The sequence below is a fragment of the Myxine glutinosa genome, chromosome 4, assembly GCF_964187855.1.
Source record: "Myxine glutinosa chromosome 4, kmMyxGlut1.1, whole genome shotgun sequence".
Taxonomy (NCBI): Eukaryota; Metazoa; Chordata; class Myxini; order Myxiniformes; family Myxinidae; genus Myxine; species Myxine glutinosa.
In genome coordinates this window covers 80,555,532-80,568,579 of record NC_136264.1, presented here as the reverse complement: position 1 = coordinate 80,568,579, position 13,048 = coordinate 80,555,532, and the positions used below count along the sequence as shown (strand labels likewise).

At 53.7% G+C, this 13,048-nt stretch overlaps 1 protein-coding gene across 1 annotated transcript in view; it reads left to right on the top strand.

Annotated features, from left to right (window-relative positions):
• Positions 1–3,543, top strand: part of PRKAA2 (protein kinase AMP-activated catalytic subunit alpha 2) — a 41,187-nt gene extending 37,644 nt beyond the window's left edge. The window contains exon 12 of the mRNA XM_068112803.2: positions 2,611–3,543. Coding sequence (XP_067968904.1) covers positions 2,611–2,825 — 215 coding nt within the window. The 3' untranslated portion in view covers positions 2,826–3,543. The remainder of the gene's footprint in view (positions 1–2,610) is intronic.
• Positions 3,544–13,048: the final 9,505 nt, after the last annotated feature.

Sequence of the window (13,048 nt, the reverse complement as noted above, 5' to 3'; positions counted from 1 at the left end):
CTCTTCCTGGCATGAATCCAAACTGCATTTCGTCGATCTTCACTTTCTTCCTTATCCTCCTCTCCAACACCCTTTCCAATACCTTCATTCCATGCTCCAATAACTTTATCGCTCGGTATGAGCCACACTCCAGAGGGTCACCTTTCCCCTTGTATAGAGGGACGAGGGTACTCAGTTCCCAAACCACTGGAATGCGACCTTCTTTCACCACCAGATTACAGATCTCTGTCATTCTCTTCACACCCCAACTTCCTGCTGCCTTCAACATATCTCCCACAACTCCCGTCGGCCCTCCCGCTTTTCCACTCTTCATTGCTTTTATCGCTTCCTCAACTTCCTTCTCAGTTATCTTCTCTGCCGGTCCTAAAACTGGGTTACTCTCTATGTTGCCATCCCATTCATTCTCTGTATTCAACAGCATTTCCATATATCTTTTCCATCTTCCTTTAATTCCATCTGGGTCGACAACGATTTGTCCCACTTCATCCTTCAAGCAACTCACCCCCATCACATCACACCTCTCTTTCGCTATCTGCTTTGCAATCCTGAATACTGCTTTCTGACCCTCTTCCGAATCAAAGCGTTCTCCGAACATTTTCCTACATGCCTCCTGCGCCTTTGCTACCTCTTTCTTTGCAGCCTTCCTGGCTGCCTTATAACTTTCATGCTCTGCTGTTTCTGCTCCCGTACCCTTCGCCTTCTGCCACTCCTTGAACTTCTTCCTCTTCTCGTCAATCCTCTTTCCAACTTCATCATCCCACCACCATGTTTCCGAGTGCCTCGGTGGTCCTTTTGTCCATCCACATACCTCACCAACGGCTCCCAACAGACTAGCTTTCATTGACATCCAACCACTTTCAAGCTCAACCACATCATCCTCGACCCTACTCAGCCTCTCTTTTAATGCCTCCCTTACTGTCACCTCTTTCAACCTCCACACCTTCATTCTCGGTTGGTACTTCACCCGCCGAGCTCTCCTCGCACCTTTCACCCTTACGTCGCAGACAACCAAGTGGTGCTGTGAAACAGCCTCCTCCCCCGGGATCACCTTTGTGTCCCGGAGGTGCCCCCTATCTCGCCTAAGCACCATCAGGTAGTCAACGGTTGTCGTCGACCCACCTGACGTGTATGTAACAAGCTTATTATCCTCTTTCTGGAACTGAGTATTACAAATCAACAAATCAGCTCCATCAGCAAACTCCAAAATCCTTTCACCTTCTCCATTTCTCACACCATATCCGTAACCCCCATGAACTCCGTCAAAACCATCCATACTCCTTCCCACATGTCCATTTAGGTCTCCTCCTACCACAACAACTTCCTCATCTTTCACGTTTTCCATCAGCTTCTCTATCGCACACCAGAACTTGTCCTTTTCTTCATCGCTTCGACCAACCTGCGGAGCATATCCCGAGATGACGTTCACCAAGAGCTTTCCAATCATCATTTTCACCATCATCAACCTATCACTCACTCTCGTCACACTCACCACACTGTCTACAAACTCCTCAGAAAACAGGACACCAACACCATTCACGCCCTCCAGGCACCCTTGCCACACAAACTTGTTTTTCTGTCCCTGCCTACCCTTCACCATTCTCACACCACTTCCCTTCCATCTCGTCTCTTGCACACAACATATGTCCACTCTTCTTCTGACCAATACTTCCACCACTTCTCCTGATCTCCCTGTCATTGTCCCTACATTCCATGTCCCAAACCTCAGAAACCAATCCACTTCGGGCTGTACCCTGCCCATATGTAGTTGAAATTGTCATGGTTCCCTTTTTGAGGCAATGTTTTTTTTATGGCCGGATGCCCTTCCTGACGCCAACCCTCTTAGTCGTCTCTTACGACACGCAGGGATACGGTGTACCTATTCTTATCCAGGGTACACACCGGGAAACGTTTAAAACATGGAAATTCTGGGGGGTGGTGGGGGGGGGGGCGGCGTCAAGGGAAAGATAAAATGAAAATAAACCCCTTCAGCCGGCACTTAGCTTGGCGTCCCAAAGAGTACTTTCAGGAGCTTTGGCGGCTGTTGAAACTGGGTTAGCCACTCATGCGGGAAGTGGTCCAAAATGGCGGTGTCGAACACCGCGCGTCGAAGACACAACAAGCGTGAGGCAAGCAGATTAGACGGCCTCCTTTCGATTCTCTACCGTCAAGCCCAATGCGGCCTTCAGCTTCCAAGAGCCCAGCAGTTGTCCAAAACCTCGTGTGGATCACGTGTGGGTTAATCGAGATCAACGTTCGTATCTTTCCGGAGCCGTACAATTCCTGGAATTAACGTTTTTTTTTAATGCTCGTAACTTGTAAGTTGTAATTAACTTGTAATTAACGCTCGTAACTTGTAAGTAGGACTATTATGTTATTTGCGCATGTTATTTGCGCATGTTATTTGCGCATATTTGTAAGTAGGACTGGAATTAACGTTTTTTTAAATGCTCGTAACTTGTAAGTTGTAATTAACGCTCGTAACTTGTAAGTTGTAATTAACGCTCGTAACTTGTAAGTAGGACTATTATGTTATTTGCGCATTGCAAGCCGAACATGCTGTGTGAAAAGGGCACGATATAACAATTTGATTTACCTCCCGTTTTTTTGCAGATGAGATCGAGCGGACACAATTGTCTTCTTCTCCCACTTCTTGTGGAGCCATTGAAGGCACGAGTGGTAGTGAGGAAGGGTTGAATACAGAGGAAGGAGAAACGGAAAATAATAGCACAGGGTCGCATCCCTTGATCTGCAAATTCCGCAGTGGCAGCAGTACCATGGAGTTTTTTGAAATGTGTTCAAATCTCATTGCCGCTCTAGCACGATAGTGTCTTCGTCTCGCATCTCAAATTATTTCCAAATGACCGGTTAATCCATGATGAAGTGGTTTGTGCTGTTAGCCATTTCATTTGCATTTTCCACCTTCCTCTCCTGTGATTTTTTTTTTTTCCATCATTTGATTTCTTGTATGTTTTTGTCATACGTTTCCTAATTCTTTGCCTCATTCTCTTGAGCATAGCATTCGCAGTTATTTGTACCTTTAAAATGGCACACGTCTCTGCGGCCTAAAAGGCTCGACTCGGGGTCGGAGTTTTGCTTGATTCTTCCATCAACTGTGATGTCTTTGTAAGAGGCTTAAGCCTGAAAGATTTTAGCAAAGCAAAACTGTCCAAGACAGGTTGATGTAAGTTTTATTGTTATTTCATGTGATTTGCACACTTGCTGTTTTACATTGAGATTTTGGTTGTTGATTTGTACGTACACCTCTTCATCTGCCCCCTTCCTCTTCATCTTCCCTTCCATTCCACCCTCATTAAATAGCTTCAGATTACTTTGCACAATCATTGGGCATGTATGGTGATTAAGCAATAAATTATTTTGATTTATATTGCTTTTGCTACCTTGAGCATCTCTCCCTTTTCTCTCATAGACTGAATGAGGTGTGGGGCTGATTACGATGAAATGAAATGGGAATTTTGTTTTGTGATATTGCAATATATATATATACCTTTACCCTGAAATAAAATATTTCCTTTGCCATCCTTATCGGTTGTTTCCATGTAATAATTTAATAATTGCCAGATTTTTTTTTTTTTTGGTCATGGAAATCCAGGTAGCCCAAGCTTGGTGATAGAACCCTCCACTACCCCCAGTTGGCCTGTTTTTTTTTGTTTTTTTTGCTGTGCTCACATTCTTCCTTCAGGTAGACAAACTGGCTCGATGTTTTCTTTGGAATACCATTTCCTCCATAATGCATCACTTTGCCTCTGACGAAAAGGGACTACAGTGCTACCTCATTGTAATGGAGGAATGTTTCCATGTCTGAATCATGCTCCAAAAGCCAATTCTGCAAGAGTTAATTATGCAGGGGTGGATCCAGGGGGGGGGGGTGCAGGGGGTGCGCACCTCCCTCCCCCCTCTGCAACACAACGACATGGATGTGCTGGAGGCATACTTGACGACAAGAAGGACGCGCTCACTCAACAACGGTCAAATGCAGAAACTGAATTCTCTCCGTGGTTCGATCACACTAAGCCCGTGATGTAATCTGTAGGAGGTGACGTCACAATGCCGAGAGTTATAAAACGACAAATCCATCGTCCAAACATTGCCGCCAATACTCCCTTGCTCTTCTACCTCAGAAACGTGCCTCAGACCTCATGAACATACACCATGACTTCACCATATCCCCACATGATGTGTGTGACATTTTCATTCAGAAACACAAGCGCCGTCTATTCCAAAATAGCATAATTTACGATTAATAAAATAATTCACATTCCGCTGTCCGATCTGATCTCTTTTGTGGGGAGAACCCCCTGCCTTGAGCTTCACAACCTCGGCGCATGGCGGTGCCGGGCTTTGTGGGGAGAACCCCCTGCCTTGACATTCACAACCTCGGCGCATGGCTGTGCCAGGCTTTGTGGGGAGAACCCCCTGCCTTGAGCTTCACAACCTCGGCGCATGGTGGTGCCGGGCTTTGTGGGGAGAACCCCCTGCCTTGAGCTTCACAACCCAGCCGCATGGTGGTGCCGGACTTTGTGGGGAGAACCCCCTGCCTGGAGCTTCACAACCTAGGCGCATGGCGGTGCCGGGCTTTGTGGGGAGAACCCCCTGCCTTGAGCTTCACAACCTCGGCGCATGGCGGTGCCGGGCTTTGTGGGGAGAACCCCCTGCCTTGAGCTTCACAACCCAGGCGCATGGTGGTGCCGGGCTTTGTGGGGAGAACCCCCTGCCTGGAGCTTCACAACCTCGGCGCATGGCGGTGCCGGGCTTTGCCCAGAACACAGTCTGTCATCGCCATCATTTCACACTATGGGAGTGCACAGGTCTTTTATAACTACTGGTGAGCCCGTTGGTCCAAATGGACCAGATTTTCATCAGTTTTCATGGCCTAGCAGCATACTTGCCTGCTATAGTGCTTGAGTTGGAATAAATGCTTTGTAAAATATTATTATTGTTTTTCTTATTTGTAATGTATCAGGCTGGGAAGACAGTTTGAGTGCACCATCGGTCGTTTATTGCGCAGCCGGGAAAACCACAAGCCCCCAGTGTAGGCCCAGCTTGCCAAGCCGTATGCCCCGCCTCTTTTATATCCACCTTCCGGTTTAATCCCATGCAATACATAACATCCCCCCTCCCATTAACAGTGAAAATACCAATGTTGAAATAACAGTGAAAAGCATACCAATGCATACAAAAATAGACATACAAAATTGCGAAATTGCAAATGCAAAATTGAATGGAAATTGAAAATCGAATGCAAAATGCATACAAGAATATTAGCTACAAGTCAAGGCGAGTAGCCGCCTTTCGAACTCTGGATGATCGTCAAGGTGCAAAGCCGCCACACGGCTCCACTGGTGGTGCTACAACAGCGTTATGGGGTTCAGCCTCAGGGAGTGGTGCAAAGACGTCACACGGCCCCACTGGTGGTGCTGCAACAGCGTTATGGTGTTCAGCCTCAGGGAGTGGTGCAGTACGATCTGCGGCAACAATGTCGCTGTTCACAGGTTCAGGAAGTGGCGAGATATCCTTTGTGAAAATGACAGGATCACAGGACCGATACCCGATATGATCAAGGTGCCTCCGGACGACTCGATTGTTCTCTAGTTTGATAACGTAGGACAATGGTCCCTCATTTTTGTGAACCTGCCCTGGTAACCAAACCATTCCGCGACCAAAGTTTCTCGCAAAGACCGGGTCGCCGACCTTTATAGAGCGCTGTACAGCATGTTTGTCATGGTGCAGTCTCTGTTTCCACTGATTTTTATACACAACCGACACCACATCTGGTCTTAAACAATCCAGTCGTGTACGCAAACGTCTTTTCATCAGCAGCTTAGCCGGTGTCACCCCTGTTGTTGTGTGGGGAGTGATGTGGTGAGCGAAAAGCACACGTGATAGTCTGGTCTGAAGGCTTCCGCCGGGTATCTTACTTAGACCAGACTTGACGAAACTCAGAGCTTTCAGATAGTCCATTTGAAGCTTGATGGTGTGGGCTCACAAACTTGTGAATTATACCATTCAGGCAGGTGAATTCAGTGAATTCAGAACTTGAGAAGCAGGTCCCATTGTCCGTGACTATCAAGCGTGGCAAACCATGAGTGGCAAAGCACTGGCGCAGCCTCTCTATGGTAGCGTGTGAGGTTGCTGTATGTGTTACATAGGCGTCGATCCATTTAGTGTGAGCGTCCGTAACAACAAGGATCATACGGCCTTCGATGGATCCAGCATAGTCAAGCTGAATCCTATGCCACGGTTCTGATGCATTACATGGCGACGAGGATGGGATATTTGTCCAAGGTGGAACATTTGTTGATCGACATTTTGTAATCCCCGCAAAAGCGTATCGATCTATCTGCCTTCACAACAGGAACAACTGGAGCAGCCCAATTTGAGTACTGAACTGACTCAATGATACCTAACTTTTCCAGTCTGGTTAATTCTGCGTCAACCTTTTCTTGCAATGCGAGAGGGACTGGGCGTGCTTTGCAGAAAATTGGCTTCACATCTTTCTCAACGTTGAGCTTGGCAGTGAAGCCCTTCAATGTCCCGAGTTCATCCTTGAAGATGTCCGGGTATCTCATGAGGCGGTGCTGCAGTACAGTTGCTGGCTTGGAAGCCTGTAGTTGGTGGATGTGTTCCCAATTGAGTTTGACAACATCGAGCCAGTTTCGCCCGAGAAGTGTGGGTCCATCCCCAGGGACGACCAAGAGTTGTAATTGGTGAGTGTTGTTTTCATAGGTTACTGTGACATCACACGACCCGCGGGCTTGTATTGACACCAGTATATGTGATGAGTTGGATTGGGGACCAACGGAGGCTGGGATGTTCACAATTCCCCCACAGGTTACGGAAAGCTGCTTCGCTCATGAGTGAGACGGCAGCCCCCGTGTCTATCTCCATTTCCACGTTCCGTCCATCTCTATCTACTATAACCAGTATTGGAGTAGACTGTCTGCCAGACTTTGTGTGGAAAAGGTCATACGACTGAACACTGTGGCTGTTAGGGCTGTCTCCATCAGTCACATCTTCTTGGTTATGCTCTGAGTCAAGGAGGTGGGTTTTGCATTCCTCTCTCCTTGCCCTTCGTTTTCGAGACAAGCATGCATAGGCGATATGACCCACCTTGTGGCAGTAGTTGCAAGCGAAATTATTGAAACGGCACGGAGAGGCAGAATGCTCCACATTGCAGCGGAAACATTTGTCAGCACCAGCTGCCAAATAGTTTCCAGGTGTTTTGGTGTTGGATTTTCTGGTCGGATGTTGTCCCACCCGGTTGACAGATGACAGGTCAGCTCTGGGCTGGTAAGTGATGGAGCGTGCAATATCTGCAGCATTTTTGTCTGCACACTCCATTGCAATAGCAATGTCCTTTACACTGGAAAATGTCAGAGTCCGTTCAGCAAGTAGGCGCCGGCAAATCCGATCTTGCTCCACTCCCACTACGAGCAAGTCCCTTCGCATGTCGTCGAATGTAGCACCAAACTGGCAATGCTGGGCAAGGTGTTTCAGGTGAGCTATGAATGCCGAAATGGACTGCGTTGAGGTTTGGCGACACATGTAAAAATTGAATCGACTCACTATGACTGAGGGTGTCGGTTCGCAGTGCTCCTTCATTGCTGCCACAAGCTCGGCGTGTGTTAAATCCATCGTGGTCCTGGGCATGGCGAGATTCTTCAGAATAGTAAACGTCTCGCTGCCGCATACCGACATCAGGATTGCTTTCTTCCTGGCATCACCCTCGATGCCGTGAGCTTGGTAGTAATACTGTAGTGTAGACGCTCAATGTACGCCTCCCAGCTTCCTTCGTGCGAGTTGAACTCGTCAATCCGGCCATAGGACATGGTGCTCAAGTAGCGTATGCTGTGAAATAACGAGTTGGTAGGCCAACAGCTAACTGCAATAGCTCAGCTTGCTTTGCATGCGCTCACCAGAATCCGGTCTTCGTCGCCATGTAATGTATCAGGCTGGGAAGACAGTTTGAGTGCACCATCGGTCGTTTATTGCGCAGCCGAGAAAAGCACAAGCCCCCAGTGTAGGCCCAGCTTCCTCTGCCAAGACATATGCCCCGCCTCTTTTATATCCACCTTCCGGTTTAATCCCATGCAATACATAACATATTTATTTTGTAATGAGAATGGCATCCCATGGAAGGACCTATTAAGCTGCTCTGTACACCTTAACAAGGCGTGCGTTTCGAAACATGAGAATTCTTCTGGATTATTTGTAGTTAATGAGCCTAATTAACTCAGGAGATCATAACAATCATTTCGCGAGAACGACACAAATCAGAAAGTTCCAGTAGAACTACACAAAAAACATGCCGCACGCATGCACACACACACACACACACACACACACACACACACACACACACACACACACACACACCTCGTTTTTTTCATTTGTGTTCCTCACAATTCTATCTCTCTCTTTTATTCACACACACACACACACACACACACACACACACACACACACACACACACACACACACACACACACACACACACACACACACACACACTTCATCAATTTATAGCAGAAGGAACAGCTGGGTAAGTCGTTTCACCAGTCCTCTATCTGACCATTAGTCATGGCGAATCTGCTGAACTGTTGGACCAGGGAAGAACGCAAGGAACTGCAGAAACTTCCAAGAACGCACGAAATGCCGTTTCTGACGATCAATTTTTTAAAATTTCCTGGGGGAGGACCCCAGATCCCCCTTCATCCTCCCCCCCCCCCCCCACAGCGCTATAGTTTCATGCACCCCCGTTTTTAAATTTCTGGATCCGCCCCTGATTATGGAAGCTTTAATGCTACCCTCCCTCCTCCACACACCGTGCGCTACTTCATTTGTGAACGGCCCCCACGCGTACGCAATTTATTTTACGTAAAACAAATAAATTGTACACAAGAGTTGATGGGGGAAAAATACACGTAAATTGAGCAGATGACTTTCGTCAAGTGGTGGCAGTTTTAATCATGAGTGAAACACATTTTACAAAGTGTAGCACTAAAGCGCGGCGTTACGCGCGCTGCTTGCGAGCAAGGAGGAAGCGGACAAGCGGTAACTTATAAACATCTTTATTGTAGGAGCTCACTGTAACACTGGCCCGCTCCGGGCTGGGCGCCCGGTGTATATCATGAGGCCACGCCTACCCCTCGGGCGTGACCACCGCCCACTTGGTGCGCGGGATGATGTCACCACGCTAGTGGGCTTTTGTGTCCGCCACACGCGCCCCCCCAGAATTCCCGCGCACCTGGAGGGCCAGTTTGCGGGGCAGACGAATGACCCGGCCGAAGCGCCCCCTGGCGATCGGCGGCGTCCGGGGTGCAGGGATGCCAGGTGGGATGCCCCTGGCTGCCCCTGGGATGGGTGCAGGACCGGGGGGCGGCGTGGCGGCGGGGCTGGGCGGTGCCGGGGGTCCGCCCGCAGGAGGGCGGCCCCGACGTGGGGGTCGGGCCAATGGCGGTGGATGGTCCACATCGAGGTGGGCCGGCTTGAGGCGGTCTACCGAAACGCGGTCAGGAGTACCGCCGATGTCCAGGGTGAAGTGCTTCGCCCCGGTCTCCAGCACACGGAAAGGCCCGTCGTACGGGGGCCGCAGTGGTGTCCGATGGGCATCGTGGCGGACGAAGACGTACTCCGCCGCGCGAAGCTCCGGGGCGACGTGCGTCGGTGGGTGCCCGTGGCATGCCGTTGGCACCGGGGCGAACCTCTGGGCGGTCTCTTGCAGAGCGGAGCGCTGCTGTGCCGCGGACCATGGTGCCGTGGAGTCGGGGAGGAATTCCCCGGGCACCCGCAGCGGTTGCCCGAAGACAAACTCCGCCGCGGATGCGCGCAGGTCCTCCTTGGGCGCCATCCGGAGGCCCAGCAGGACCCAGGGGAGCCTGTCGACCCAGCCGCCGTCGCGGAGGGTGGCCCGGAGCGCGGCCTTCAATGAGCGGTGAAATCGCTCACACAGGCCGTTAGCCTGGGGGTGGTAGGCCGTGGTTCGGTGCAGCCGGACCCCGAGCCCCTGCGCAACCGCCCCCCAGAGCTCCGAGGTGAACTGGGGGCCACGGTCGGAGGAGATGTCTGACGGGGCGCCGAACCGGGCGACCCAGGTGGCGATGAAAGCCTGCGCGACATCGGCCGCCGTTGTCGACGCCAAGGGCACGGCCTCCGGCCACCGGGTGGTGCGGTCCACCATGGTGAGGACGTAGGTGAAACCCCGCGAGGGGGGCAGAGGTCCCACCAGGTCCACGTGGACGTGGTCAAACCGGCGTTCCGGCACCGTGAACGGGGCCAACGGGGCCTGGGTGTGCCGGTGCACCTTGGCGCGCTGGCACGCGAGGCACGTCCTGGCCCAGCCGCGGACGGCCTTCCGGAGGCCATGCCAGACGAACTTGTCGGCGATCAGCCTTTGGGAGGCCCTCGCGCCCGGGTGGGACAGGCCGTGGATGGCGTCAAACACCTGGCGCTGCCAGCCCGCGGGCACGATGGGGCGAGGACGCCCGAGGGAGACGTCGCACAAGAGGGCCGCGCCCGCGCCGTCGAACGGCACCTCGGTGACGCGGAGGCCCGTGACGGCGGTCTGCAAGGCCTGGACATCGGGGTCAGCGGCCTGGTCCGCTGCCATCCAGCCATAGTCGATGCCGAGGTGGACTGCGTGGGCGTCGGCCCGGGAAAGGCAATCCGCCACCGGGTTGTCCTTCCCCGCGACGTGCTGGATGTCCGTCGTGTACTCGGACACGGCCGAGAGGTGACGCTGCTGCCGGGCCGACCACGGCTCGGTGACCTTGCCCATCGCGAAGATCAGCGGCTTGTGGTCGACGAAGGCAGTGAACGCACGGCCCTCGAGCAGATGGCGGAAGTGCCTGACCGCCAAGTGAAGTCCGAGCAACTCGCGGTCGAAGGTACTGTAACGGCGTTCGGGCGGGCGAAGCTGCCGGCTAAAGAACGCCAGCGGTTGCCAAGCTCCACGCACCCATTGCTCGTGCACCGCGCCCACCGCGTAGTCCGAGGCATCGGTGGTGAGGGCGATCGGTGCATCGGGCGCCGGGTGCGCGAGCATGGTGGCGTTAGCCAAGGCGAGCTTCGCGCCCGTGAACGCCGTGTCCATCTGCTCGGTCCAGGTAACGTCGCCTTTGCCCGGCTTACCTCGGAGAGCTTCGTGCAGGGGGCGCAGGAGCTGGGCGATACGGGGCAGGAACCGATGGTAAAAGTTCACCAAGCCCAGGAACTCCTGCAGCCCTCTGATCGTGCGGGGGCGCGGAAACCCCTTCACCGCCTCCACCTTGGCCGGCAGGGGGACGGCTCCGTGCCTGGTGACACGGTGTCCCAGAAAATCGATTGTGGCGGCGCCGAACCGGCACTTTGCGGGGTTCACAATCAGGCCATGCTGGCCCAGGCGTTCGAAGAGCGTGCGGAGGTGGCGTAGGTGCTCTTCGCGGGACGCGCTGGTGACGAGGATATCGTCCAGGTAGACGTCGACAAAATCCAAGTCGCGCAGGACGCTGTTCATCAGTCGCTGGAACGCCTGAGCCGCATTCTTCAGACCGAAGGGCATGCGCAGGAACTCGAAGAGTCCGAATGGCGTGATGACCGCCGTCTTCGGGACGTCCTCCGGCCTGATGGGGACCTGATGGTAGCCGCGTATGAGGTCCACCTTCGAGAAGAAGGACCTGCCCGCCAAACGGGCGGAAAAGTCCTGAATGTGGGGGACGGGGTAGCGGTCGGGAGTCGTGGCATCATTGAGACGGCGATAGTCCCCGCACGGTCGCCATCCCCCGCCGGGCTTCGGCACGATGTGCAGCGGCGACGCCCAAGCGCTCTCTGAGCGCCGAACGATGCCGAGTCGCTCCAGGGTAGCGAACCCCGCTTTTGCCACCGCCAGCTTCGTCGGCTCGAGGCGGCGTGCCCGGGCGTAGACCGGTGGCCCGACGGTGGGGATGTGATGGGCCACCCCGTGCTTGACGACCCCCGCCGAGAAGGTGGGCTGCGTGAGGGCCGGGAAGCCGGCGAGGAGGCGGGTGAATGCGTCCGCTGCCGGAAGCGTACAGACCAACGTGGCCGGAACCGAACCGTTCGGCAAGCCGCTTGGCAAGCCGCTCGTTGAGCTGGGCAACGCACAAGCGAGCGAGCTGAACGTCTCGGCCTGGACAAGACGTCTGTGCTTGACGTCGACCAGGAGCCCATTAGCGCACAGGAAGTCCGCGCCAAGCAGTGCCATGGGCACGTCGGCGGTGACGAACGTCCATCGGAAAACCTGCCCTCCAAACCGCAGAGAGAGGCAGCGTTTTCCGTACGTACGGATGGGCGTCCCGTTCGCGGCAAGCAGCGCGGGGCCCCGACCCGCGGCGTGCTTGTCTGACGTGCCGGCGGGAATGACACTCACCTGCGCTCCCGTGTCGCACAGATAACGGCGCCCGGAGAAGGTGTCCGTTATGAACAGCAGGCTGCTCGAACGGCCGGCGCTCATCGCCACTATTGAGCGCCGGCCCGGGCATTTCCCGACCTGTTGAAGGAGCATGGCGGATGACACTGCCGAGCTTCGTGGCCGAACTTGGCGTGGAACCAGCACCAGGTGGTGGAGCTGGAGGAGCGCGGCTGGCTCCGCCAGGCCGGTGGAGTTGGCGGGTTTCCCCGCGGTGGCGGTTTTCGCCGCGGCGGTGGGCGGGGCGTGGCGGCGTTCACGAGGTGCGTATACGCATGCTGCGTATGCTGTAGAAGCTGATGCTGTGGAACATGCTGCGTATGCTGTAGAAGCTGATGCTGTGGAACAGCAGCATCAGCAGCATCAGCAGCATCAGCCTCGAGGGCCGTGACGGCCACGCCGACTCTCGCCCGCGTGTCCGAAGCGGCGAAGTACCTGTCCGCCTCGGCTGCCAATGCTCGGGGTTCCGTTAGCCCGGTCCCGGCCAACGCGAGGCGAACCTGCGCTGGAAGTTGGCGCCGGAAAAGCGCCCGGAATAGAGAACCGGGGGCTTCGTCGCCCAACAGTGACAGCATATGGTCCATTCGGACCGACGGGCGCGTGTCACCGAGCTCGGGGAGATC